At 43.8% G+C, this 25,850-nt stretch overlaps 2 protein-coding genes and 1 long non-coding RNA gene across 6 annotated transcripts in view; 1 reads left to right on the top strand and 2 right to left on the bottom strand.

The window, feature by feature from the left end:
- Positions 1-25,850, bottom strand: part of RNPC3 (RNA binding region (RNP1, RRM) containing 3) — a 152,196-nt gene that overhangs the window by 111,693 nt on the left and 14,653 nt on the right. The window lies entirely within an intron of this gene.
- LOC128072132 (uncharacterized) lies at positions 2,045-4,277 on the top strand. Of its 2 annotated transcripts, XR_008202147.1 has the most exons (3): positions 2,045-2,088; positions 2,265-2,362; positions 3,713-4,277. It is a non-coding gene; the product is annotated as an uncharacterized LOC128072132 (long non-coding RNA). The 2 variants fall into 2 exon arrangements; XR_008202146.1 differs by having other exon boundaries at positions 2,057-2,362.
- LOC128072129 (pancreatic alpha-amylase-like) lies at positions 4,040-25,361 on the bottom strand. 3 transcript variants are annotated; one of them, XR_008202139.1, is made up of 13 exons: positions 25,255-25,361; positions 19,402-19,617; positions 17,948-18,094; positions 17,463-17,660; positions 15,967-16,197; positions 14,497-14,630; positions 14,287-14,409; positions 14,078-14,177; positions 13,791-13,912; positions 8,627-8,773; positions 8,224-8,421; positions 5,262-5,343; positions 4,040-4,133 (listed from the first exon to the last, which is right to left on the bottom strand). XR_008202139.1 is itself a non-coding variant. In XM_052665614.1 (11 exons), exons 2-11 carry the CDS (start codon positions 19,567-19,569, stop codon positions 12,645-12,647), a joined length of 1,539 nt encoding a protein of 512 aa, XP_052521574.1. In that variant the 5' UTR covers positions 19,570-19,617; positions 25,255-25,361; the 3' UTR covers positions 12,012-12,644. The 3 variants fall into 3 exon arrangements, 2 of the variants coding, with proteins under 2 accessions (XP_052521574.1, XP_052521575.1); XM_052665614.1 differs by lacking the exons at positions 4,040-4,133; positions 5,262-5,343; positions 8,224-8,421; positions 8,627-8,773 and adding exons at positions 12,012-12,834; positions 13,571-13,696; XM_052665615.1 differs by lacking the exons at positions 4,040-4,133; positions 5,262-5,343; positions 8,224-8,421; positions 8,627-8,773; positions 25,255-25,361 and adding exons at positions 12,012-12,834; positions 13,571-13,696; positions 24,322-24,559.

Genomic DNA, 25,850 nt, shown 5'->3' with positions numbered 1-25,850 from the left:
TCGTCGGCAGCTCAGAGGCGGGGCCCGCCGCAAAGCCTGTTAAGCTCCGCCGGAGGCCGACGAGAGCCACGAGGCAGTTGTCGGGGTTCCTCGGCTGCGGAGCTGGTTCTGTGCCGTTGTTCGGGTATCGTGTCGCCGGGGTTGGAAAGGTACGTGCAGGGCTGCTTTGAAATGAAACCTTGTTAACGTAGCGTTCTCTGTTGCTTTGTTTCAGGTTGCAGCGAGACCGCGCGCAGTGAGGATCAGCCCGACCCGCTGAGCGCTCGGAGGGGAGTCATAAGGGCCGTCAAGCCGCCGATTTTGCGTTGGTGTAGGGCTGCTTTCGGGCTCTTCCGGCTCTTCATAGCTGGAGTGCCGTCGCCGCCTAGCTTCCATCGCATTTTCGGTACGGGCCGCCGCTCTGTTTCCCCGGGTCCCGACCCGGCCCTGCGGCACTCTGAGCACGCCGGGGGTTTTCCGGCGGGCGCTTCGGTTCGTCCCGCCGCCGTTGGCGGGAGCTAGAGGGACCGTATCGCTTCAGCCTGCGTGCTGCTGGGGGTAAGAAGCGACACAAAGGGCTGCTGAGACTGAAGTTCATCTTATTGCCGGCAGACCGAGGACCATGGCGGAGCATCTCGTCGACTCCAACCGGCGAGCGCCTGGGGTCCCTGGTGAGCGCTCTGTGCCGGCGGTTTGCGTAAGGCCGGCGCTCGGCTATTTCAGCGTCTCTAGGATCGGCGCGGTACCGTCGCCGGGCAGTCACGCAGCTTTTCAAAAAAAGCCGGCAGCTCCTCGAGATCGAGCAGAGCCCTGCGTCGACCTCAGTCCTCGCGCCCAGCAGTGGGAGCGAGTAGGACGGGACCGTGCGTCTCCTCTTCCTTTCCCGCAGCTATGTGTAACTTCAGGAAGACCGTGTCATTCCCGTCACGGAGCTCCGGCTCGAGAGTTTGCGTGACTGCGACGCTGTTGCGGATGGCGGTGTTCTTTTTAGCGAAGACCGACCGGCGCGGCGGCTGAGTCGCGGTTAACGCGACGGAACCGAACGGACCGAGCTCCGCCCGGGGACGGAGAGCGGAGCGCCCGGCGGCGGGTAAAGGTGGGGAACGTCCCTGTTAGTTATATTCCAGCATGAGGAAGCCGGTAAGACTTGTGCCTCAGTGCTGCGAGCGCTCTGTCTCACGATAAAGCAACAGGGAAGAACCGTACGGAGCTGTACAGGTTAGCGACCGGCGTCCCGGGAGCGATGTTCCAGAGGGACCCGGCCGTCCCGACGGCGCGCCCTCCCGGCCGAGGAGGCCGGCGTTATCCAGGGGCGCTTTACAACGAGTGCGGCCGTCGGGGGAGACGCGTGGTTCTCTTTTCAGATTTCCCGCCCCCCCCCCCCCCCCCTCCCCCGCAGCTCGAGAACGGCGGTAAGTTTGTGGAGCGAGCAGGATGGAGACTGAGAGCGTCTCCTGTCTGAGGAGTGCAAGATGGGAGTATCACCACCTCAGTTTGTAAGTATCTGAAGTGCAGGAGCATAGTCAGTGGGGGTGGGCTTGTCTGGATGCGTATGGGAGGTACTCAGCAGCAGAGAGGGGTGTAATGTGCTCAGAATTGAATGAACGAAGCTGTATGCGGTATGAAGAAAGAATAACTTCCCTGTGAGAGGGATTGAATTGGCTGTTGAGTGTTCTTCTCTGCAGCTATTTGGGTTGTTTCCGGATGCCTTCCTGGGCAATGTGCTGCAAGGTAAGCTGCTTTAGCAAAGAAGTTTGACTTGACTGCCTCTGGAAGAGCTTCTTCTATCCCTAACAGCTCTGCAGTTTCCATTTCCCTGCAGAATGAGGTCTGTTGGAGCCTTCAGTGCCGAGCGCCGGTCTGAACGAGCGGTTTCTTTGCTGGTGGGATGGAGGTGAGCAATGGGGCTCAGGGCTGTGTGCCCTGTTAACCTGGAGGCTGGTGGCCCTGTGGAGCTCTTCCTTGCAGGCTCAGGGCCAGAGTGAGGATGCTGATGCCTTGTATTTTATTTAATTTTTTTTCCCCCTGATAGGTATGTGCTGTTCCTGGGATGCAGTTAGGGGCTAGGACTGGGTGCCAGCATGTGTGATGCCTGGGTCCTTCCTTGAGGTGAGGCTTCACTGTGCTTTCATTTTGGTCCTAAAGGTGTGGAATTGATGGAGCGAGAGGTAAGGAGTATTACCTGTGGTGGAGCTCCAGCAGGCCTTTTGTGAGGTGCTGTGGGTTCCTGGTGCTATGTTGTCTGCCTTGTTGGTCCACAACTTAGAGCTTTTCTCTTTCCTCAGGTTGTTGTTCAGCTACTCTGAGGAGAACATCAACAGTGGTTGTGAGCTGAGCTCTTCTGAAAGCTGTAAAGGAGGAGGTGGCAGAGCTGACTAGAGAGGTAGGCATGGGGTGTTACGGTGTGTCCTGTAGGTGTTCTGTTGGCTGACTGCTGAATCCCCCCAGGCTGGCTTGTGTTCAGTGTTTCCTGGGGTCTTTCTGAGTGTTTTTGTTCCTTTTTATTTTGTTCTCTGTAAGGTTGTAGGTGTTGTGATGAGTTGGAATTATGTGTCAGCTTAGTTTGTTTGTCTCTGGGTTGTTGTTTTTTTTCTTTTTTTTGTTGCTGTTGTGGTTGAACTTGGTATTGTTCTAGTTTTTTTTCTCTTTTTTGTTGTACGAGTTGGCTCTGGCTTATTTATGTGTGGGATTGTAGTAGCTTGTGTGCTTTTTTTTTGGTGCTAGAGTCCAGGGTTTGCACATCTCTAAAGAGTTGTGTTTTTTTTTTTTTTTTTTTTTTTTTTTGGGGGGGGGGGGTTGTGGGTAGGGTACTCTGTTTGGCATTGGAAATTTTTTGGAAGAGGGAGCCCTGCTGGGCCATGGGAGGCTCCCCCTGAGTGGGAAAGCCCCTCAGCTGGTGGGGCTCCCCCTGGGTGGGGGTGTGGGGGGAGCCCCACCTGGCTATAGGGGCTCCCCTGAGTGGGGGTGTGGGGGGATACTGTACCTGGGTGCTGGTGTGGCTCCTGTATGGTGATGCTCCTTCTAGGCTGTAAGTAAGGAGATAGAAGCCAGCTCTTTCTGGCCTAGTTCTGCCTGAGGATAAAGTTCAGCTGACTTAATTTCAGGAAAAGCCTTCTTGAATGAGGTCTTGGTCTGTGACCTGAGTCACTATGTGTGGTCACTTAATGCACTCTGGGGAGTGCAGGAGGTTTAGCCTTTTGAAAGGGCTTGGGTGATAGGCTGGAGGTAAAATAATCCTGTGGTGAGTATCCATCCAAGTATATGTCCTGTATATGCTAGGGCTGTTTTGCAATATTAGCAACCTAAAGAGACTCAGGTGGTTAGAAAGGAGTAAGTCGGAGTTCTTGGAGACTATTTTGCAAGCTATTCCTGGGTAAAAGAAGTCTAATAGAAAACTAAAAAGTAAAAATGCTTAGGAATCCTTTCCTGAGATCTAGAATGAGGCCAAAAAAGGCTTTGCTTTCTTAGAAACGCAGACTATTCTCTCCTTGTGGGGATAAGATTTTACTTGTATTTAAGGCAGCAACTCAAACAATACATTGAATTGGCGGAAAGACAACTTGACCAATTTCACATTTCAGAATTGAATTAGTAAAAAACATTTCAGAATTGAATTAGTAAAAAATTAGGTAAAAAACTAGGTTAGAAGAGGCAGGTCTTTCAACTTAATTACCTTCTAGCTTAAGCAAAACTGCGTAGGAAGACTCATGGCTAACTCAGATCTCCTTTCCAGGTATGCCTCAAAAATTCCAGTAGCAACTTTCCTTGCAATTTGCATGGTGGGAAGCAGCTGACAACATATCTATTTCACTGAAGAATTATCAGCTTGGTGCAGTTTTTTTGGAAAGACTGTTTCTATTAAAGGCATAAATGCTCTCTTACATTTAACAATGAGTATGCTTAAAAAAAATATCTGTACTGAAATGGAATTACTAGGCTTAGCTAGCTGAAGTTCTTTAGAGTGGAGTGGATACCTGTCTGTCTTCAACTTTACTTAAAACAAAGAAAATCCTCACCACACAGAAGGATGCGCTGCCTATTTCTGCACTCTGGCCTTGTTCCCTTGGCTGCTGACATTAGCTTAATCATCTCAGAAAATGAGAATGAGGAGAAAAACTACTGCTTCTGTAATCGGCTGTTTTGTGTTGGATGTTCTGTAAGAGATTCAAGCAAGACAATAAAAAAACAAATAGTTTGGAGGTAGATGATAGTAATGTAATTCAACAGACTTGCTTTATTTAACAACTGAAAGCACTGTGTTTCCAATGTTTGTATCAATAAAGCTGAATTTCTGAATAGCAGCATCTCTTCTACTTGGTAGAGCTTCTACAGCTTAAACACAAGCGTGCTATCCTAAGAGCAGACCAGCACTGACTGTCTCACAAAAATACTTCTGGTTTCATTCAGTACTTAAATGTATTTAAACAAGGGATTCTGCCCTTGCACTGTAATTTGCATGAGTAAGTGCTTTTTTTTTTTTTTTTTTAAATCAGTGAATACAAGGATGTCCTTTTTTGATAGGTTTAACTTTATGACAGTTAACTTCTCTGACAAATCAAAAAGAGCTCAAGTCCTTAATTTATGTGAGCCTGGTGCCAATGACCGGCATATGACTGTGAGCTTTTTGAAATGTCATACCTTTCTGCTTTCTTTAGTACTGAGTACCGATTTCTCACTGCCGGCATGCAAGGCAGCTAGTTTTCCCCTCTCCACATTTTATACTAAACTGTGGTACTTATGTGCGTCATTCTGCATCAAATTCAGTTAACAAGCTGAGGAGACAAATCCCTCCTCCAAGTCTGCACTGTGCATGCAAGTAACAGCAGTGTTTTTTATTTAAAAATAAACAGAAAGAACAAGGGGAGGCTTTTTTACACTTCTCAGGTCTCAGTGGTTCTCAGACTCTTATTTACTTGGCAGAAGAGAAAGCAGTGTAAGAAGTAGGAAAAGGAAGGAATGTCACATGGCTTAGAGTGGAAGCCATTCATGCTAGCTAGATGTGCTGGCCTCAGGAAAGTCAGGCATAGCTGCTTCCTGGAGCGGAGCAGACTGGCTTATCCTTCTAACTGTATTTCCCAACAGCCAAAATCCCAGTAACTTTACAAGCCCAGCTACAAAGCATAAGAATGTGTCAAGTGACTTCCAGGGAAGCAAAATAAGCTTGCTAGTCAGTACTGCTGGGGAAGACAGCTCTGGAGTTAGCCAGACTGACAGACTTTCTTACTGTTTTGTTTTCAACAAAAGCCTGATAAAATAAGGTCGTCAAACACAAGAGTGCTTACCTGAAGTCACTGACACATGGAACCCTCTTCTCTTACTTGGCGAGATCGGGGATCACTTCAGAGGTTTTATTTAGGAAAGCTGCTGAAAGAAGATGCTTGATTCTAAGATGGTGCAATTACCAACCTCATAAATGACACTTAATTGCCTCATCCTTAAGAACTTACTAGCTGGCATCCCACAAAGCTGATTTCCAGATATAAGTCTGTAGTTGCAGTTCTCCCCTCCAACTCGTATTGTGTGTTTTACTTATTTAAAACAAAAAATGCTTAGGAAAAATCCTTCTGGGCAGTCCAAATCAGTAACGTGATAATACTTTCTTTGCTAGGAAAACTCTTAGTTTTAATTACCGCAGCGAGAATTCATGCCATTACAATGGCCCTCCTACAGCCACAGTCAAGAATTTGCAGATGTTCTCAAGTATTTCCCCTATCTATTTGATGGATTGGCTTAGACTGACATTCTCCTACAAAATTGTCAAAAACCATGTGCTCAGATAAGGATTTAACAACATCATTGTGCTGTCATCACACTATCGTCTGATTTTTTTCTATACTCCGCAAAGCATTCACCACCTTCTTTGGGCATCATTTATTTCCCTACAGGAAAAAAGGAAGATTCTACCTTTTAAGATGAGAAGAATTTGAACAGAAATAATCATTTGGAAAAAGAAACTACTAAATGTAATTGAACATCATAAACTCTTATGTCTAGCAGCTAAGGGATTAACTGCTGAAAAGCTTCAGTTCCTTGCTCTCTCGAGAACTTCTGCAGGACAGTTGAGCTCTTAGATTATTAGATTCAGAGATCCCATATTAGAGTGCTTAGCTTCTCTCTCTTGCAAAACAGCCCTCAGATTGCCAGTGTTTTTCTTCCTCTTCAGACCACTATAATTGTGATTCCACATGTACATCCTAGATGGTCAGAACTTACTGTCGTATTCACCACATGCTCTCCGTGGGCCCCAGTTCTTTATGAATGGACAACTGGCCAACTAGGCAGTTACAAATCAAATCTGACAAGAAAACAGTGAAAAAAAATGAGGCGGTTTCAATGGTGCACATAAACTAATGTACTTGTACTTACTCTCTGTGTCTCAGAAGCAAAGCCTTGAGTCTGTTCTAGACTTCTGAAAGATAGAGGGAAAAAAATTTAGCACTTTGACAAGAACGGCCTTCCTAACGCTGCATTACTGCATTAGCCAATTTCTTCTATAAGCTACAGCCAGACCGATCTGCATTCTCCCTGTCTAGAAGAATACCTCATCCAACTTGCTAGAAACTATGAGAAATTTCAGCCAAGTGGCAAAAGAGAACCATTTGGAGAATGATTCTTAGGCTTCTAACTGTCTTTAACCATAAAGAGGTATGTATGGCATTCCGCTAAAGCGCAAACTGTGTAGAAATTGGATGTCTCTACCAAGAGATCAGGTACCCCTGCACTTCTTATCTGCCAAGACTTGACAGTGAATGAAACTGGTTCTCTGTAAGATACCTATCTCTGAGCAATTCTTTCTGAACAGCATATAGAATCATCAACACAATAAACAACCAAAAAACCCTTGCGTAGAAAATGATTTCCATTTTTAAAAGCCCCATCATTATGAAATCTGCTGAAAACAGATCAAACACTCCTTGGTTGTTTTTTTTTTTTCCCCCCATATCAAGAAGGAACAACGCCAGCCAAACCGCGGTCTTTTGGACAAGTTCTAATTCCGCAACACTTAGTATGTTTCACAGCTTTCAGTTAATTCAGACAAAGAAGGCTAATTATGAAATTCCGATAGAAACTACTACAGCTCTCTGTTTACAGAAGGAAATGAAGACTATGCTCTCATATGCTGAGTTATAAAGGAGCTCATAAAGGATGCCTTTCTGAGAGCACAAGAGATCTCCAGCCCCCAACATGTGAAACACAGTGGAGAAGGCAGGAAACCAGTGTGTGACAGAGTAATGACACGCTGGGGAAAAAAAAAAAAAAAAAAGGGAAAAGAAGGAAAACGTAAGGAAAGGGACGTGTAACCTGCGGAAAATAGGGGGATGCTTTCCAGGCACGCAGACATAGGTAAACTGAACACAAAGATGAAAGTGAACTTCACACAAGACTTAAGAAGCAGCAAGATGGGATTTCTACAGGTACGCTGGGCAGAGGACAAAGGCCAAGGAAAGCACACTCTCTCTGATATATGAAAAGCAAGAAAAGGCAACAACAGACACAGCGAAGGCTGACGTGATAACCAAATTCTCTGCTGGCAGTCAGGCTTCCCATATCTCTTACGTCCTTAAACATCTAGGGAGAGGTTGGGAGAGCAAAATTCCCTCCCGCTGTAACAGAAGAGCAAGTCTAACACCTCTTGAAGACTCTGAATGTGTACAAGTCTATGGGACCTGATAATCTGCACCCCGGTATCCTGAGGTTACTGCCTGATGGGATTACAGTGCCACCCTCCATGGTGACTGATAAGTCACAGCTATCAAGCAAACCCCCTGTGACTGGAAGAACGTTACAGCTAAATGATGCTGAGCTGTAACCTTCATAAAGAACTGACAACCCATGCCACATCCAAATGGAAGAACGGACAAACGGACCGACCAACATAAGCAGGGTAGCATCGTGCACAGCTCCCAATTTTCCTGGGCTCCCTTAACAAAGGTAGTTGATTTCCAAAGTCCTAAGAAAGAGCCTGCTGGCAAAACTGAGAGGCTTCAGCTCAGTCGGTTCAGACGCATGCTCCTTCACATGCCCACGTGTAACATGCGTAGGGTTTGTGACTTCTCAGTGCCTACAGTACTGGGCAGCACAGGTGCGTTTCCGGAAGAGAAGCCTATGATGTACACCACTGTATTCACTAGTAAGGGGACTAAGCGTTCAACCCGAGATAAACTACTCCCTTTCTTTGGCTTTACTGTACACAACAAGATTTAAACGAGAAAAAGTATCAAAGTCTAAATCAACAAAAGTTACCTGATAGATGTCCCCATAATTTTCGATGTCTCCACTGGCGGTCTGACATTTGCCGTCGTTGAAATCCCACGCAGAGTACGGCACAGCAGGAAAATCTCTAGTCCCGGTGTTGAAATAGCTCCCGCACGTTGAGTGGGTGCCTGTGCCACCCATAGATCCGCACATGTGATTGACAACAGCATCCACATAAATGCGAACCTGGAAAAGGAGCGATTGCGATTCAGTCTGTGTTGTGATGCTGTTGAAGCATCAGCCGGAGCTTTACCGCACCGCTGTCAGCGTGACCTTTCATCCGCCTCCATTTACTCTCCGTTTAACCTTCCTTTGAGAATAGGAGCGGCAACTTTGCTCCACAGAAACCGCCCTTCTCAGCGTATCGGCTACGCATTTTCAAGGCACTTACTCCAACGTTGTTGCATCTGGTCACCATGTCTCTGAATTCATCTTCAGTGCCTGATCGACTGCAGATCTTGTAGCTGACGGGCTGGTACCTTTCCCACCAAGGCCGGTTCAGATTAGTAATGACAATGTTTTCATTTGGAGGAGAAACCTGTGGGTGAAAGGACGTACCTCAGTCAGAAATCTGTAGTTCCCATTTCATGTTTTAAGTGCAGTAAGGTGTGCTCAGTGCTGAGATTAGTCTGTCATTTCCATAAGACAGTTCAGGTCTGCAAAATGTAAGTCTTGTAGACTGGCATCAAGGAAATTCTCCTTTGTTATCATGGATTGCCTGGATGTGTGACATCCTTTGGACGGCCGAAACTCTGTATGTCTGTGTACTTGACTTGGTAGAAGAGAAAAACTTAGCTTTGTAAGCGAACGTACCAGAGAAAAGTAAGCCCTCTTGCAGGTGATCTGCAGCTAAACACACACTCGTACTGTCATTTCCATGAGACAAGATTTGTGCCAAACCCATTCTCTGCAGTACTCTCTGCAGTACAAGCTTAGGTCTGCAAGATACCCATCTTGTAGACTGACAAAAAAATTGTCTTTTGTTGCCGTGAGCTGCCTGTATCCACCGTCCAAGGACATGTGTATGGGAGGGCTGAAGTCACGTTAATTATTTTTGTCTGGAATAGTCTGGACATCCTTTGGGCAGCCTATGTCTGTGTACTCAATTCAGCAAAATGTAAAAGACAGCGTCATACGTGACGCGTGACAGCCCCTTGCAGGTGACCTGCAGCTAAACATACACTCGTATCAAGCTGGCACGATCTCCAGATCTGCCTGACGCAACTCAGCACTTCCATCCATGCTTTCAACAAGAAAGTTACTTGGAGCTCACTGTCAGCAGTTCTATCTGTTTTGCTTGTAAACCAAATGCTGCAAAGCGTTTTTTATCGCCTGTGTGCAGGAAATTGCATACCTGAACTCCACCAAACCCAATAGAGCTACATCATGTTCATACTCCAGAGCAATATTGGCCCAGTGCCATTCAAAGAGATGCATGATAGACATCCTCCCAGCCTGAGTGTCAGGGTTGTAACTGTGCCCAGCAAAGTCCTACAGCTGCAAGGAGGAGGACGACTTACACGGTGCTGCCAGCTTAAGGCTGTGGTCTTTCCGCTGGCCATTTATACTCCTGGAGGATGACAAAATTTCTACTGTAGCTGACAGATTTCATGGAGTTCTGTTACTGTTTGTCTAGCTAGATAGATATCCATATTCCCATTTATTTTATCTTGAACTGCCCTGCAGCTGAAGATAAAATACCTTCTCTCAATGTTTATACCTTATAATACACCAAGCAGTGCCTGAGCAGCACTCCCAAATTTGGGATCATATTCTTTGCTGTCACATAAACAAAAACTTTATGAAAATTGGGACTCTGGAAGGTGAAAGGAAATAAAGATGAGCTCAAACCCATGTATGATTTCAATCATTCTTGTTCATTATCAGATCATAGGAATCATAGGATTGCTTAGGTTGGAAAAGACCTTAAAGATCATCAAGTCCAACCGAAACCTGATCATATTATCCTAACAACCCTCCTGTGCCATTCCCCAGGCAAGAGAAATCCTCGTGAGGAAATCAGCATCAAAATGCAGGGTGAGGAATTCACCTGAATGCCTGGGCTTGGCTTCAGCTGGTCGCTAGAGGTTTTCAAGGCCAGATTGGATAGGGCCCTGGGCAGCCTGGTCTAGTATTAAACGTAGAGATTGGTGACCCTGCCTGTGGCAGGGAGGTTGGAGATTCGTGATCTTTGAGATCCCCTCACCCTGGCCATTCTGTGATTCTGTGATTCTGGTTATTAAAAGGTCATGCTGAACCCGCAGCTGAATTTCATAGAATCACCAAGGTTGGAAAAGACCTAAAAGATCATCCAGTACAACCATTCACCTATTACCAATAGCTCCCACTAAACCATGTCCCTCAACACAACATCCAGTCTTTCCTTGAACACCTCCAGGGTCAGTGACTCCACTGCCTCCCTGGGCAGTCCATTCCAGTGCCTGACCACCCTTTCCAAAAAGTAATACTTTCTACTGTCCTTCCTAATGTATTACACAACACATCCTAAGTCTTTAAAATCTGAATCTCATCAGAAAGTATAAACCTACGCTTTTTTTTTTTCATTATTATTTTTAATAGGATGTTCATCACTGTCCTTTTATTTCCAGGAATTTATGTTCAAGGACAAAATTCAGAAGCTAGTCCAATTTGTTCATCTCCTCATTTTCCTATCGCAGACCCAATTTGCCAATACAAAAAATAAAATTATTCTCTATTTTGACTGACAGCAAATTCAGGAGAATTTAAGCACTGGGATGAAAACACATTCATGTGAAACGATAGAGTACTGCGTTTCCAGGCACTGAAAAAAGACATTTCGGTTTGCAAGTTCTCACATCGCAAACCTAAAATGCTCTTCTGCTTCCCTATATGGACATTCATTAAAAACAAGTCCACTCCATGCAAATCCTAGATATTACTGACAGAAATCAAACATATTGAATGTTAACTTCTTGAAAACATCAGACAAATATTTCCACTCCTCAGCAATAAAGAATTGACAGTAAGCAACCATCACTCTGACACCTTCATTTGCTCAACAGTTCTTACAAGAGAAATACACCGAGATGTTAGTTGGTGCAATATATGAGGGAGTCACGTTAGGAATGGTTTCTGCACGCTTGTTCCAACTGTGCTTTCACACAGACATATATAACATCACAGATACATTACCTACTGACAGTTGCAGCAGTTCTGCTTCCACTTACTTCTCTCATGCTTTGCTTCCATAACTTGCTGCTAAAGAACAAGTTGATGCGGCTCCATTATTGAATAGGAGACTGCTAAAATCTGTGCTCTACAACAATCATTTCATTTTAAAGAACACATCTTTTCTCTCAAAATCAGTGCAAAGCCTTAAGATTCCTTTATTAACAAAGGGCATGTTAAAATTGGTCTACGGTATTTGCAATATTGCAGCTGATCAGCAAGAAAAAACCCTCTAACAAAGACATTTCATTTCTTCACGCTGCTGAAACTGCAGAAGATGGCAAACATGCTCTTATCAAAAGCAGGGAGACAAGGACTGAGTACTGCAGGATGCTTAGCTGAAGTCATTCATTTGCTAGAAAAGGTACTTTGGAGACATGTCTATGCCTTTCGGTTGAATTGCTTAGCAAACAAGACTAGGACAACTGCTTTGCTCTGAGGAAGAAACACTACATCATCTGCTGGACACGCAAACGTGGCTTGACCAAAACCTATCCTCAGGCATTCTTACCGCATTGTCTTAGCGCTCACTGCCAACATCACATGACGCAACGCTTCCGGCTGACTACAGCAAAGTGTCTGCTCCACAGTATGCATCAGCCTTGGAAATACAATGTTCCAAATTCAACATGTACTTGGATTCTTCTCCTCCTATTCCTTCTTTACTCTTGCGATTCTGTGATTTCAGAAAAACAGTGCTGTATTGCCTTAAAGGCTACCAATGCTTTTGCTGCTAGTTACAACATGATAATGCTATGATCCAGAATACCGAGGGGTGAAAATCTTTGGTCTTCATTTTCGTTGACATTTATTTTCAAGGGTTACAGAGAATCACCCAACATGGGGGAAACAAGCCTGGCACAAACAGTATACATACACAGCAACAGTGTCGCAAGTTAGCAACACAACACACTGTTCTCGTGCAAGGAAGATTCACTTTTATTTTCCTAAGCAAGCCTTTTGTATTCCAACACGTACGTTCAGTATACATTTAGACTAACAATCCATTGGCTAGAAAGCAAGTCATAACAAGTCTTCGTAACAGCACAGAGCTTAGCTTATAGTTAGCAACAAAACACCCGTTTACTCTGTCCATCTCTCTTTCTCAGCATCTTATTACCAGCAAGTCAACTTTGAACAATGTTGAGTCAAGCTCTTCATCTTCCACACAACAGAAAAAAAATAAAAAAATAAAAAAATTATAACTTCGCATCAACGTGAATTGCAACAAATGGATCTTCATCAGTGTTACTAATCTGGAAATTGGCCATTCCATCCGAAGAAACATACACTTGCTTTCCAGTACACGCACTGCCTTCCTTATCTCCAGAAATAACATCACAGTAGGTACCAGCAGGCAGCCCTGTTTGCAAATCGACGTTCATATACCTATGCAAAAAGTACATTGCTTAAAGCATGGCTTTCAAAAGAGGAATTTCAAAGCAGGCAAAGGACTGCTGAGCCTGATGCAATTCTGTTACTTGTGAGGATGACGCATCGCAAGGGATTTCTCAGTCTGAGGGCCCCGTTTCTCTAAACTCCCTTTTTAGCCCCTCACAACTAGAAGGCAACCGTGTGAATCTAGCTCAGGCTGTAGCGGTTGGTCTCGCTGTCCGGAAAGGATAGGAGAAAACCAAAGCGTACAGGCAGCTCCTACATCAGGATGCATGCGGTTAAACAGAAGTAATTAACCCCCTAACTGGGATCATTCACACCATTTCGGTTGCATTGGCACAACTAGATTGGCTAGAGCCAGATGAGGGAAGTGATAAACTACCCTCTCTGCCCATAACCACCAGAACTTAAGCTGCTATTGCTTAGACCCCGAGGCCGTATCCTGCCCACAGCCTCGTCTTCTCTACTGTGAACTCATACATAGCTGTCTTGGAAATCACAAAATACACAAGGGAGACCACAGAAATAGAATGCTTAAAATGCTAAGAAGCAGTTCTTACATCTTCACACACTCACATCAGACACCTCACCCTCACTTTTGACATTCTCCATTCACTTTTCTGCGCTCCATGTGAAGGACAATCCCCCTTCCTAACACATAAGCTCTTTCAGAGTCGAGGCTGAAGAGCCGCGCTTCTCTCCAGGGACACAGTCTATCCCACCAACTCACCAGTTATCATTATTAAAGACAATGAAGCCTCTGTTGCCACGACCGAAAGCTACTTGATTGTTCCCGTTGTCCCACCAGTTTGAGAAAGGCTGACCGTCTACCACGTTACGGAAGACAACCATGTTTCTGAAAATGCAAGGAAGAGCTGTGGCTGCAGGACTTCTACGGCCACGAGGCGCGTGACCCGAGAGTCACTGCTTTTCCTACGTCTTCCTCCCACCTTATTTGTCGCCAGCGATGTTCACAGACCCAGTCGTTGCCGCAGGTTGTGTCGGCATTGATTGTCACAGACTTCGTCGATCCATCTGAGTTACTCGGCGGTCCAACCCAGTCGTTGACATCCTTAAACGAAAAAAAAACTTTTTAAAGTCCTTACTGGAAAACGCACAGAGAGTATCCCAAGAGAAAAGATAAATTCGGCTTCTAAAGTCCATCTGGCAGATCCGGCACAGGACAGAGAAATCATTTACGTTTGACACGCCAAAATCTTCAGCGCTACAAACTCACCTGTCCGTTCTCAAAATATCTTGGCCAACGATAACTTGACATCACCCGCGTGAACCCGTACGGATGAGCGAGCATGAAACCAACTGCCATTTTATAAAGCCTGTTGGACAAAAAACGTAACAGAACGTGGAAGAGAAACGATGCCAAAGAAGCGACAGACCAAAAAAGAGAATAGTAAGCATCATCATCCAGACACTGCCATTGCTCACCTGGAATCCCAGAAGGTAAGAATGGAAGCTCCGCCTGCCCCGTGCCCCCGCTGGTTGTCGTGGTTATCCACAAAGACCAGGGCTCTGTCAGAAGGCACAAAGCCCCAGCCTTCTCCCCAGTTCCTAGAGAAAAACACAAGGACTTGATTCTCCCCCTTCATGTCACGCATCCAGCTTATCTCACATCGGTCGCGGGACGTTCGCCCTTACTTTAAGTAGGCCATCTTCTCTCCATCCCACTTGCGGATCACTGTCCCCAGTTTTGCACCGTACTTGAACTCTGTCACTCGGCCATTTCCAAAGTACTGACTGCCTGTGATTGGCTCTCCTCCCAAGTCAATTACCTGGCATGGGAAAAAGCGTCACTTGTGTTTTAACAGAATCAATCAGTAATGTAGTGCACAGCTCTCACCATTATCTGTAACATTAGATCAAGAAAAATGTATTGATGAGCACATTCATTTCTGCCAGGCGTATCAACCAAATTTGGATTAATTATATGTGATGAAATCACGTGGAAACGTGGGGCTTCACTGTTCTCCTAAACTGCAGCGTACCACCTCCTAGTTAGACTAATCCCCATGAAGATTTCATGATGCCTTGCAGTTCTGAAGGGCACGTGTCCGTGACCCACTGCACTGACAATCTTTCCTGCTTTGTAAGAACAAGCACACATCACTATTTCCATTCCTCAGAAGGGGTATGATAAAAAAGTAAACACAATACATGGTAGACTTGAACTCTGTTACTCGGCCATTTCCAAAGTACTGACTGCCTGTGATTGGCTCTCCTCCCATGTCAATTACCTGGTACATAAAAGAACATTCCTTGCTGCTAAAACACAAATGGGTAAAAAACACTGTCCTAGACATTGTTTTAAGGAAAAGTCAGTATGCGAGATAAGAATACTACTTCATTTCCTTTCAAAATTGCATTTTAGCCTTTTTTATGTTCTCTCAGCATAACTGTGAGCTTTTTCTCATTTTCCTCCTCAGTTTCCTTTCTGTGACGAATCAGTACTGTATTATTACATCCTAGGCAGTATAAACATTCATCTTTCACCAATGCCTCTGATTTCAGCACATAGAATTGCAGGCAAGCCCATTTCTTGTTTACTTAATGTAGCAAAACAACATTTCACTAGTGGCATTAGATCTTACAGGTCACACACTTTTAATAAGATTTATGGACAACTTGAGCTTCTGCAGACCTTTACCTTAGCTCTTCATACTACTATTAGCTACTCAAACATAATTAAAAAAAAACTGGGATTGCCCAAATCATGCTGCCTATGCGGTTTCAGACCATCATCATCATTTACACCTTCTGTTACAATTTAGGCACTCGGAATTTAAAATTCAGAATTTAATTTTTTTTTTTTTTTAAATCAACTCAATTTTTACGTTTACTTCAATGTTGTAAATTACATCCCAAATGAAATTTCCCAGTTAATTAGCGCCAGGAGGTCCAAAACTATTGATGCATTTTTCATGTCAACAAGGACTTGCAGTCACATTAGATATTTAAAATTATGATTATTAAACATTGACGTCATTTTATATCGAAGCTGAAGGGTACTCAGAACTATCAGAAGCAAAACACCCTTAAGTTGCTAAACTGAGAGTATGCTGCTGCTATATAAACAAGCACATAAAGTAAAATTAAGAAAATAAAGATTACTTCCTGATAAATGAAAGGCTTAGCTCCTGCAGAAAACCATTTCGTATTTAGATCTTTCAGCTCATCCAAAACTGCCTTCACATCCCCTGGCCACATATGCTTGGCGGCATCAATCCGGAACCCAGCTACACCGATGTCAATGAGGTAATTCATGTACTCTGCAATTTTGGAGCGCACGTAGTTCTTTTCCAGGGCCAAATCAAGAAGACTGACTAAGCGGCAGTTTCGGACCTGCATAAAAATTCTAAAATTAAACATTTTTCCACAGTAAACTAAACGGATTATTCTGCATACTTCTCTTTGAATTTCTTTGTCTACATTATAATGCCAAAAGAAAACCCTCACTAGTCATCATTCGCAGTGCACATCTTACACCTTCGACGGTAACACACACAGTTGTTTTGGACAGTTTTCTACATATAAAGAGCATTTAAGAAATCCTCAATTGCCCAACACGTGGGTAAGTGATAAAGGAACGTATCAGAGAGGCAAATACTGAAACCTTAATTAATTTCTTAATGCTAGATTAGGCCAAAGATATATTATTTTTGCTCCAGTATATTAACGTGCAGATTTGTTACTATTTCAAGTGCACTCATTAATTCTGTGATACAGGAAGGATTTCTAGAAATGATACTTCAAAACTCGGAAGTATACTGAACTATAAAGCCATACAAAAAAAAACAACCTTGTTTTCTCACACCCTTTCTGCTTTGATTTCCTGTAAATAAAAAATGATACGCATAGATTTTCATCAAACTAATAGTTTAGAGAAGCATTTCTGTATATTCAATGTGTTTTCAGTAAATTTCATGCTGGATTTCCATAGCTATGCGTACATCTGTCTGGAGACAGTGAGGTTCATCAGCCTACGTTGCAACCTGTACTAAAGAACCGGCAATACAGATGATCCTTGGAGCTGCTCAAGACTACAGGGATGTTCAATGCCTCCCATCCTCCTGCAGTTTCTTCAACCACCCTCGACCCTAAACTTAGATTCAGGAATAATAAAGTACACTGGAAAGGCAGAAGACACTGTTGTAAACAAACAAACAAGCAAACAAACAAAAAACAACGAAAACGAGAACAAAAACACCCAGTTATTTATAAAATTGCATTAAGAAATGCTAATCTCTTTCTTCTGAAATTGAGACCAAATAAAATTTCCAAATTAGAGCAAGAGGTAAACAGTAACTCCTACTTTTTAAAAAATGTAGTAAACAAAAGAATTCCTAAATAGATCTTATGATCTTTAAAACTGTCTTTATAAAGTACCTAAGCACATAACTTAAATCTGAAAGCAGCCTCAAGTAGAACTATCCCCTAGCTCTGGATAAAGAAGCAGAATTCATGTCAGTAATGCTAACCTCTATTATCATCAATTAGGATGGCTTTCTGTGAGCTCAGTTTTATTCTTCTATACAACATCTGTCAGTAAAGAGGAACAAAGAATAGCCCAAGAACACACAGATGTAAAAATGTGTTACTAAGTTTACCTGAGGTGCATCTTGATAATCCTCAATGTCTCCACTTTTGGATTTACATTTAGCATCATTAAAATCCCAGGCAGAATATGGCACAGCTGGAAAATCTTCCTTCTCAGCACTGAAATAGCTTCCACAAGTAGAATGATTGCCAGTACCAGCATTACCTCCACACATGTGGTTTATTACTGCATCTGCATAAACATATACCTAGAGAATAATACTCGAATTTCAATTTAAGAACATTCCTTCCCACAGCACCACTATCTGAATAACATTCTCTTCCTCTTGTCTCTCGCCATATCTCTCTACTTCCGCTGGCCTCCTCCCCCAACACTGTAAGATACTTTTATTTACAGCAACAGCGATACAACACGCACCTCAGTGAACTGAAAAAAATCTTTAGTCCGCTACTACCACACCTTCTAAATTAGCCGGTGTCTATATCCTTTCACTAATCCTTTCTGCTAACACCAGAATGTTTTCTATGTGCTTACACCAACATTGTTGCACCTGGCCACCATGTCTCTAAATTCAGTTTCGTTTCCCGATCGCGTGCAGAGTTTGTAGCTGACTGGCTGGTATCTTTCCCACCATGGACGTGAGGGATCAGCAATGACAAGATTTTCATTTGGAGGCGAAATCTGTGAATAAGATGGTACCAGTAATATTTTCGATATGTTTTCACAGTATTGTTAGAGCAAGAACGTGAAAAACAAAAAACAGATCAGTCCCTTTAATGAAAACTGATTGCAATACATAACCTACATAGATCCTTAGTATACTGTACTTAAACTGTAGCGGGCTACAATTAAAAGACTTAGGCCCAGACACATTCAGTAGCTGAAAACATTCTCTAAAAATGATGTCCATGGATATCGACAGATCCTAATCATTTTTGAGAATGCCGACCTCATGGATCAAAAGAATCACGTAAAACACGATGGATCAGGACAGTGGAGAAAGCCCAAAACCGGGAAGGAACAGACTGCAGAATATTTGTAACATCGCTCCACTAAAATTCATTGGACTTTACATGCAAGTCTGCATCTGAAAAAACCTTTCATTCTGAGATCCTGCCACAGTATGGATTGAAAAGATGTCCAAATATATATTACAGCCTGAGAAATCAGTTTAAAATCGATTAGATCCATGTGTCTGGAAAGAAGGTTGCATTATTTTAAAATTACGTGAAATTTCTCACTCAGGCCAGTTCTCAAGTTCATGGGCTACCGGAAATTAGCAAACTTTTGCAGCATTCTCTCACTGATCAAACAAACAGAAGCAGTTTAATAACTGGCTACTCTCCAGCCATAATACCCCGTCAATACAGCACTACTAGTTCCACAGGAGCACACGTCTGTTCTTCAGACATCACAGATTCTCGTCAACACACCTCCACCAGAACTTGTGCTCGGTTCATTTCCGCTTGCTCACCCAAGTTCTTGCCAAGCATGGTCTTTTAATGACTCGCTCTGACGTGCTTTACAGAGAGAAACCTGGCAGTCCGGGTGAACCCAGTTAGCAGCCTTTTGTGCTTATCTGTTTATTTCTAACCTTCACCACTCTGGTACTCTCTTCAGGAATGCTTTTTGTAAATCATACTTTCTAGTAGACTGTTTGTCTAGTTCTTAAGGGACTTCCCTTGATTTATATAACATCAAGCAGATAAATGTACATTATTCAAAACAATAAAAAAAGATTTAGTCAGCAGTAAGGAGTTCTAATTCATCCAAACGTAATAGCATAGAGAGCAAAACACGTGCTTTGGAGTGATTAAACAAATTCACTCTTAAATGACAGCACCTGAGGAATATACCCGTCAGCATTTACAATTAACAATTTCTATTTTTCTTCCTTATCAGCTGTTCTTGGGTGAACTGAACATTTTAATCTGAGAAGCATTCATCTGCGAAGCAATCTCACTACCCACGGATAGGAATATACATACCTGAACTCCTCCAAACCCATTAGGAGCTAAATAGCGCTCACACTCCAGAGCAATATCGGCCCAGCGCCATTCAAAGAGATGCACAATAGACGTTCTCCCAGGCTGAGTGTTGGGATTGTACTGTGCCCAGCAAAGCCCCACAATGAACGCAAGAAAATAGATGCCCATGGTGTGTTCTGTGATCAGCTAAGCTCTTCTTGCAGCATATTTATTTTCCTGTAAGAGGGTAAAGTGCACGTTACAAAACAGACGTTTACTTTTCAGTGGTAAACTCTGGCATCGTTTTTATTTTTACTTTTAATTCTGTTTGAAAACTGGTTTTACTTAAGCCATACTGATTTAAAGAAGTAGGCCACAATATATTTTGTAATACATTTTTAGAAATAGCTGATTTGAAAAAGTAGAAATATCAAAAATTTTAATAGTGAATTTTTAGAAATATAGTTGTTGAATAGTTGCCATATGTGATCAATTCTTGCTTGCAAAACCATAATAGCTTTTACATGTTGCAACCAGTTATGAATGTGAATTCAGTTGTAAACGAATTATAGACTAGAAAGCATGTTGTAAGGCTGTTCCATTTTGACAAGAGACCCTCAGCGAATGAAACACAATAATGAAAGCCAGGGCCTCCATGCAAGGCTGAATTGTTTCACTCTGGGATTGGGTTGAGATGCAACAGGCAGACATCAAGATGCTCCCCTCTATCCTCCTTATCTTATTTACATAGCTAAAAGACAGGTTAACACCCCACTATACATCATTAATAACTATGCATCATAAAAGACAGGTTGCCAAACTTATCTCTATCCAGGGACAAGTCCAGAAATAAGTCGAGCGAGCAAATGTTACAATTTTGGTACCTACAGTTTACTTATAATAGGCATTCTCCTACTGAGCATACGTCAATGAAGAAAGTTAATCTAAGAAACAAGCAAGGAAGATCACCGAATGAAGTAAAAGGCTGTCGGGTTGGACCGTCACGATGCTAAAAGGACGCTAAACAAGACCATGGAATAGAAGACTGGAAACTGCACAAATCACTACCTGAGATAGGCACGTATATGTTAACTGTCTCACATATAATTGATGAATATATACTATCTGTGGAAATATAATTAAGTCTGAATCACGTAATCTTCGAAGCACTTACAGTGCAAATATCCCCAGTGCTTCCCAGAGCTGCTAAAAAGGAATACCTGACTCAGTGGTAATAAAACTTTGCTGCTAAGTTTTTATGCATCGATTTCTTTGATTTAGTATCAATTTCACATGTTTAATGGTAACTTCATTTTTCTGAAGATAAAATTTAAATATTGTCTGATATAAGCCGTCTCCAGTGTGCAACGGATTTCTAATAGTACAAAGCTGAAATCAACCACAACTGGGAAGGGAATAGCTTACGTGGATTGAAATTAGCATTTCATTTTATATTTTATTGTATAGTATTCTGTATCACTATTTACTCTTGTAAGGTATCTTTTTTTCCCACTGTGCTTATTTAGAAAGGACTTGAGAGGTAAGTTCCTTAGAGTTGCCAAGAAAACCCAGATATTTTTGAGTTTCTCCAGTTGTCTGGAGAGTCATACCCCACAGCGTATCTATGCTCAAGACGCGCTCTGGGAGTGGGGCAACAGATACTTTATATTCCTGGGGTGGGAGATGCCCAACCCTCGATTTCAACCACATTTAGGTGACAGGAATAGTCTGTCCCCCAAAACCTCTGATCCTTACTCTGTTTCCTTGGAATTTAGTCAGATCACCACAAATGACTGAAGTTTCCACGCTCATGTCAACCACTGTCATAACCTGCTGTACGCTTCTTCAGGACCAAGAAATCATTAATTTGACATATGGCCTCCAGTCCGGTTTGGAGGCCCTCGTTACAGGGGAACTAACATTCCCTGTCACGCCATAAACCACCTGACAGCCAGGTCTTTTTCCTCAGGTGGCGCTGGTATTGTAGCTCAAGTCATCTGAGGAAACTTTTCCCCCCTATTAGGGACCACAAAGTCCTCTAGGTTCTAAGTTCTTATTGGTATTTGTTAAATTATTCGCACCCCTGCTCTCTTGGGAGTACTTTGAAATTTCTGATCGTTTCATAACTGTTTCCATAATTGAAATAAAGTATGATTAGGCTGCTGGTCAATCTTGGCAGGGGTACCCCAGCCCACGTAAGATCAATGAATATTGGTTTCTGGGACAACCGTATGGGGCCCGATCGGGATGTCCGTGGGGAAGCCTTCCTGGTCTTAACGACTGGGAGTACCTCAGCTTCTACCGCCCTAACATTACGTATTCTTCTTAGCTGCTGTGTCTCCCCCAGATCGGCTGCCAAATGGACAGCCTGTTGGACGATGGCCTCTGAGACCACAGGGGTTCAATAGAGACACTAAAGCATCCCGCCCATAAAAGTGGGAGGGGGCTGGTTGTAAAATCAAATCCCTCACCCTTGCTGACAACTTTGCCAAATCTGGGCTTTCAAACGTCTCCTTGTGTACTGCGTCCCTCGTGACCAATTCACAGATATATATTTGAAGGTCCTCCCTAGGGGCCATAAGCCCATATGCAATGGTACATCGGCCTTATCAGGCCAAGTAACACAGCATGCTGCCATTAACCAATCTACTAACAAATGATTTTGGTCTTGGTGTTGTATGGCGACATATAATCTCAGTCTAAGGGCATGGTGTGAGGTGATAAATGTCAGTTTAGAAATTTCTGGTCCATTAACTACACCACTTTCTGCCCCCAAGTCCCATCATCTTAAAAGCTAAGTTGGTATACTTTCCCAAGGCTGTACTAAGCACATTAATTCAGATGCTGTTTAGGGGTGGGCTGTCATACGCAGATGAGTTGGAGCAGTGGGCCATTCGTCAGGGGCACCCCTGCCAGTCTATTTCATGCTTTCTTTGTTCTTTTCTGTGTTATTATAGGTTGGATCTCAAAGCAGTCCTTCTCAGGTGGAGCTCTGAGATGAGATCTTGAAACTTTGTCTTTTGAATAATCTAGGTCCATTGAGCCTGGGTAGTTTTAATGCAACATTCAGGACTTGCTTTATAGGGAAAGTCAAGCTTGATTTCTTTTCCATTAACATACCAAGCTGCTGTTCTAACTTCTAAATACTACCACATAGCAACTAATTTTCTTTCTCTAATGTGTTATTTGAAAGTTCTGATTAATTGAATGCATTTAATAATGCCCATGTCATGGTGGATGCATCTAGCTGTCGCTCTTTTGTGATCACAATGTCTTTATCTAACCCACGGAAATTATCTGCTATGTGGGATGGGGAAGAAACATTTCCACAAACCTGCAGGGGACCCCATTTGTCAGGTATGACCACGAGCTTGTGATACGGTGATCCCAGAAATCCTGGGATGTGTCCTGGTATAGTTTTCTCTAGGGGGGTAATGTTCTCCCCATTTAAAGATACTCCATAGAAAGGACATTTCAACATTTTTAGTATGACTGGTTCACCAAACATAGCAATCCAAAAGTTCAACACAATGGAAAGGTGATACAAGAGGTTTAACAACAGAGGTTCTAAAGCAATAGAAAGGTGTTACAAAGAAAAAGGACTGCTCACCCATTTTGGAAGATCTATGTTCATAAAGAGAGAACTCCACAAAGGAGGAATCTCCAGAAAGAGCTCCTTCCACAGTGGCAGTCAGACCTTAAATGAGGCTTAAGAGAGGTGCAGCCAGGCTCCACCCCCTTACCTTTGCACATGTGAACTGCCTTCACCTGTGCTCTCAGGCACAGGTCCTTTCCTCAGGTGCTCAATCAGTTCTTCAAGCCATGACTCAACCCTTCAAGCAATGAATGAGTTACCATGCAACTCAGAAACAATTTAAGGCAAGAAGGGAGTAAGGAGATTCCTGATCACTTCCACGCGGAAACCAAACACTTCAGTGAATGTTTAAACACGAACACGTGGCCCTCTGGGTTGCTGCATGCTTTTTTTCCTAATTTAATACACATTTGAGAATGCACCTCTGAAAACTTTGACCTACAATAATATGATACCTAAACAACATTTAATAAAAAAATCTTATAGTATCTCTAAAAAAAACCAAACAAAAATAACAAGCAAACAAAAAAAAAATCAACCAAGCAACCAACAAAAAAAACCCCACTTTTCTCTCTCATATTCTTATTTCACGGAAAGGAAGATACACAGCTCTCAGCAGAGCTGCACTCTTTGGAGCACATTCAAGCACAAAATAGCATCTTGCTATCAGCTGTCACTGTACCCTGCAGGCAGCCAGAGTTATTTCAGATCGAGAAATTTAGCTTGATCTGCTGCTTGTAAATGAATTGTTTATTTACAGTTCTTTGGTAGAGTATGCAGGTAAGTTCCAGCCATAAGCAGTTCTGTGTTGTTTCCAGCCATAAGCAGTTCTGTGTTGTTTCCTTTGTCCCAGTGCATACATTAACAGAAAATAAGCCAGGAAAGTTTGGTCTTCTCTGATGAGAAATGCCATTTACAAGATTGGTGGTGTATGCTTACAGGAATATGTCCCAGTCACAGTTTTGTTATAGGGTTTTTGAGCAGGATTTTATCCCCTTGCCACATGCTTTGATATTTTTGTTGTTTTCTACATCAGAGCACATCCTGATCACAACAGTGTTGCTACACTTTTACACAAAACACAACCAGGTCATAAGTTCACAGCTCTGTGCTTTCATGCTTTCTGCTTGAGCACACCTAAATTGTAACCAACAAAACAGCCACTGAGTATTACCAGGAGGGAAATAGATCCACGCCTTTGGTTGCTCAAAGTAAATAAGAAAATCAAGTGTCAGATAAATTACACATAGCAGTCAGAACAACGTATTTTGACTCAAACAGCATCAGGCCTAGCGCTTAAGGAGAAGACAAAATACAGGGACTCATTTCTTTGAAATAAGGCTTACAGCTGCTCCAGCTTCAGCACACTGAGACAAGGGCCACGCTGAAATCTCCAGCACACTCGGAACGCTCTAGCTTCAAAACGTCTGTTTTCTACAATCAAAAGGTCCGCATTGCCGGTGGAAAGGAGAGCAGAGCTGACTGCAATTCAGAGAACACGGCGGGAGCTGATCCCACTCAAGGCATCACTTCCCACTTCGCTGCCCACGCCCGGTTCACTGCTCAGCTGAGTCTGCAGTGCAAAACCCAACTGTTATCGTCCAAAATAACACAAACACTAACAACCAAAAATTAGCTTGTAAAGAGAATAGTAAAAAGAATAGGGAGAATATTAAATTAGCACTGCGCGTTTTAATCGCTGTCTTTCACACCTGGCGTCACCCATTCAGTAAATAATGCCACACGTGACACAATCAAAGCCAATTTCTCAGCAGCCATGACGTTCCTACAATTTAAAACGGGTACGTCGGCGTTACAGAAGTTACCGCAGCGCTACGCTTATCTTTAAGCACTGTGCTTGCTCCCGAGTTCAAAGCAAGGCTCCGTTTAAGCACCGTTTCTTCAGCAGCCCCAGCAGGAGCGTCCCGCGCTGCGCCCAGAGCTCAGCGCGGAGGAGTCGACGCAGCTTCGCCGCAGCGAACCTCGCCAGCTCCGTACCGGCCACGTGCCAGCACGGCGTTATCTGATCGGTAACAGCTAACGTGCCACAGAAACTGCACATTTTTACCTTTCACGAGATATTCATTTATTCCCGAAACGAGTGGCATTGGTTTTGGTTCAGGGCTTTTGTTTATTTATTTATTTGCGGTGAGAAAAACAATACGTTGAAGCCAAAAATATTTTCAGACCGCGAAAAAATTAAGGAACAAGCAGATAAACACCAAAACCAGCCAGCCAGAGAAACAGCACCGACCTCCCAGCCCCCCCGCGGTGCTTACCGGGCCGTACAGTCGGGTCGCCGCAGCTCCGCAAGTCCGTGCAGCGCCGGACGCCGCTCCCACGCGCGCTCCCGCTCGGCTCGCGGCGCCGCCCCCCCTACGCGCCTCTCCGAGCGGCCGCAGCGCCGAGCCGCCCCGCAGCCGTGCGCATGCCTGAGGAGCTGCGCCGCGGTGGGAACGGGTTGGCAACGGACGAGTCGGAAGAGCGGGTCATTTGCGCGTTCTTTTTGTTGTTTTTCTTTTTTAATTTAAATGAAGTACTTCGCCTTTGGAGGCGTGCAGCACCGTCCCTTTATCCCGTTCCGGCGCTCCTTCCCGCAGGTAGGGCGCGCGTCAGCGGGAAGGCTCGCGCAGCACGCTCGCACAAGCGGCTTACGCAAAGGAGCCCGTGACCAAGGACGTGACAGACTAAACTATTTCCTGCTCGGGGACAGCGGAAAGGCGACCTTCGGAGCGCCGGCTACCCGAAAGGTAATGTAAGTGCCCTTCATGTACCACACCGACACGTCAGGCACACTCAGCACGGCGCCCCAACCCCAGCTCGGGCGGCGCGCTGCTCCGGGCTGCCCCGCAAAGAAGGGCTGTGACCTTGGAAC

The sequence above is a fragment of the Tympanuchus pallidicinctus genome, unplaced genomic scaffold (assembly GCF_026119805.1).
Source record: "Tympanuchus pallidicinctus isolate F22 unplaced genomic scaffold, pur_lepc_1.0 scaffold7, whole genome shotgun sequence".
NCBI lineage: Eukaryota > Metazoa > Chordata > Aves > Galliformes > Phasianidae > Tympanuchus > Tympanuchus pallidicinctus.
Note: the sequence above shows the minus strand (reverse complement) of the source record. Positions and strands in the feature narration are given on the sequence as shown.

What these genes read in the sequence shown, in the direction of transcription:
- LOC128072129 (XM_052665614.1), bottom strand. Translation starts at nt 19,569, where the DNA reads ATGGGCATCTATTTTCTTGCGTTCATTGTGGGGCTTTGCTGGGCACAG. An exon ending in CCAGGTGCAACAATGTTGGT is followed by an intron (nt 17,661 to 17,947) that starts GTAAGCACATAG and finishes ATTATTCTCTAG; the next exon opens with GTATATGTTTATGCAGATGC. An exon ending in CTTACCTTCTGGGATTCCAG is followed by an intron (nt 14,178 to 14,286) that starts GTGAGCAATGGC and finishes TTTGTCCAACAG; the next exon opens with GCTTTATAAAATGGCAGTTG.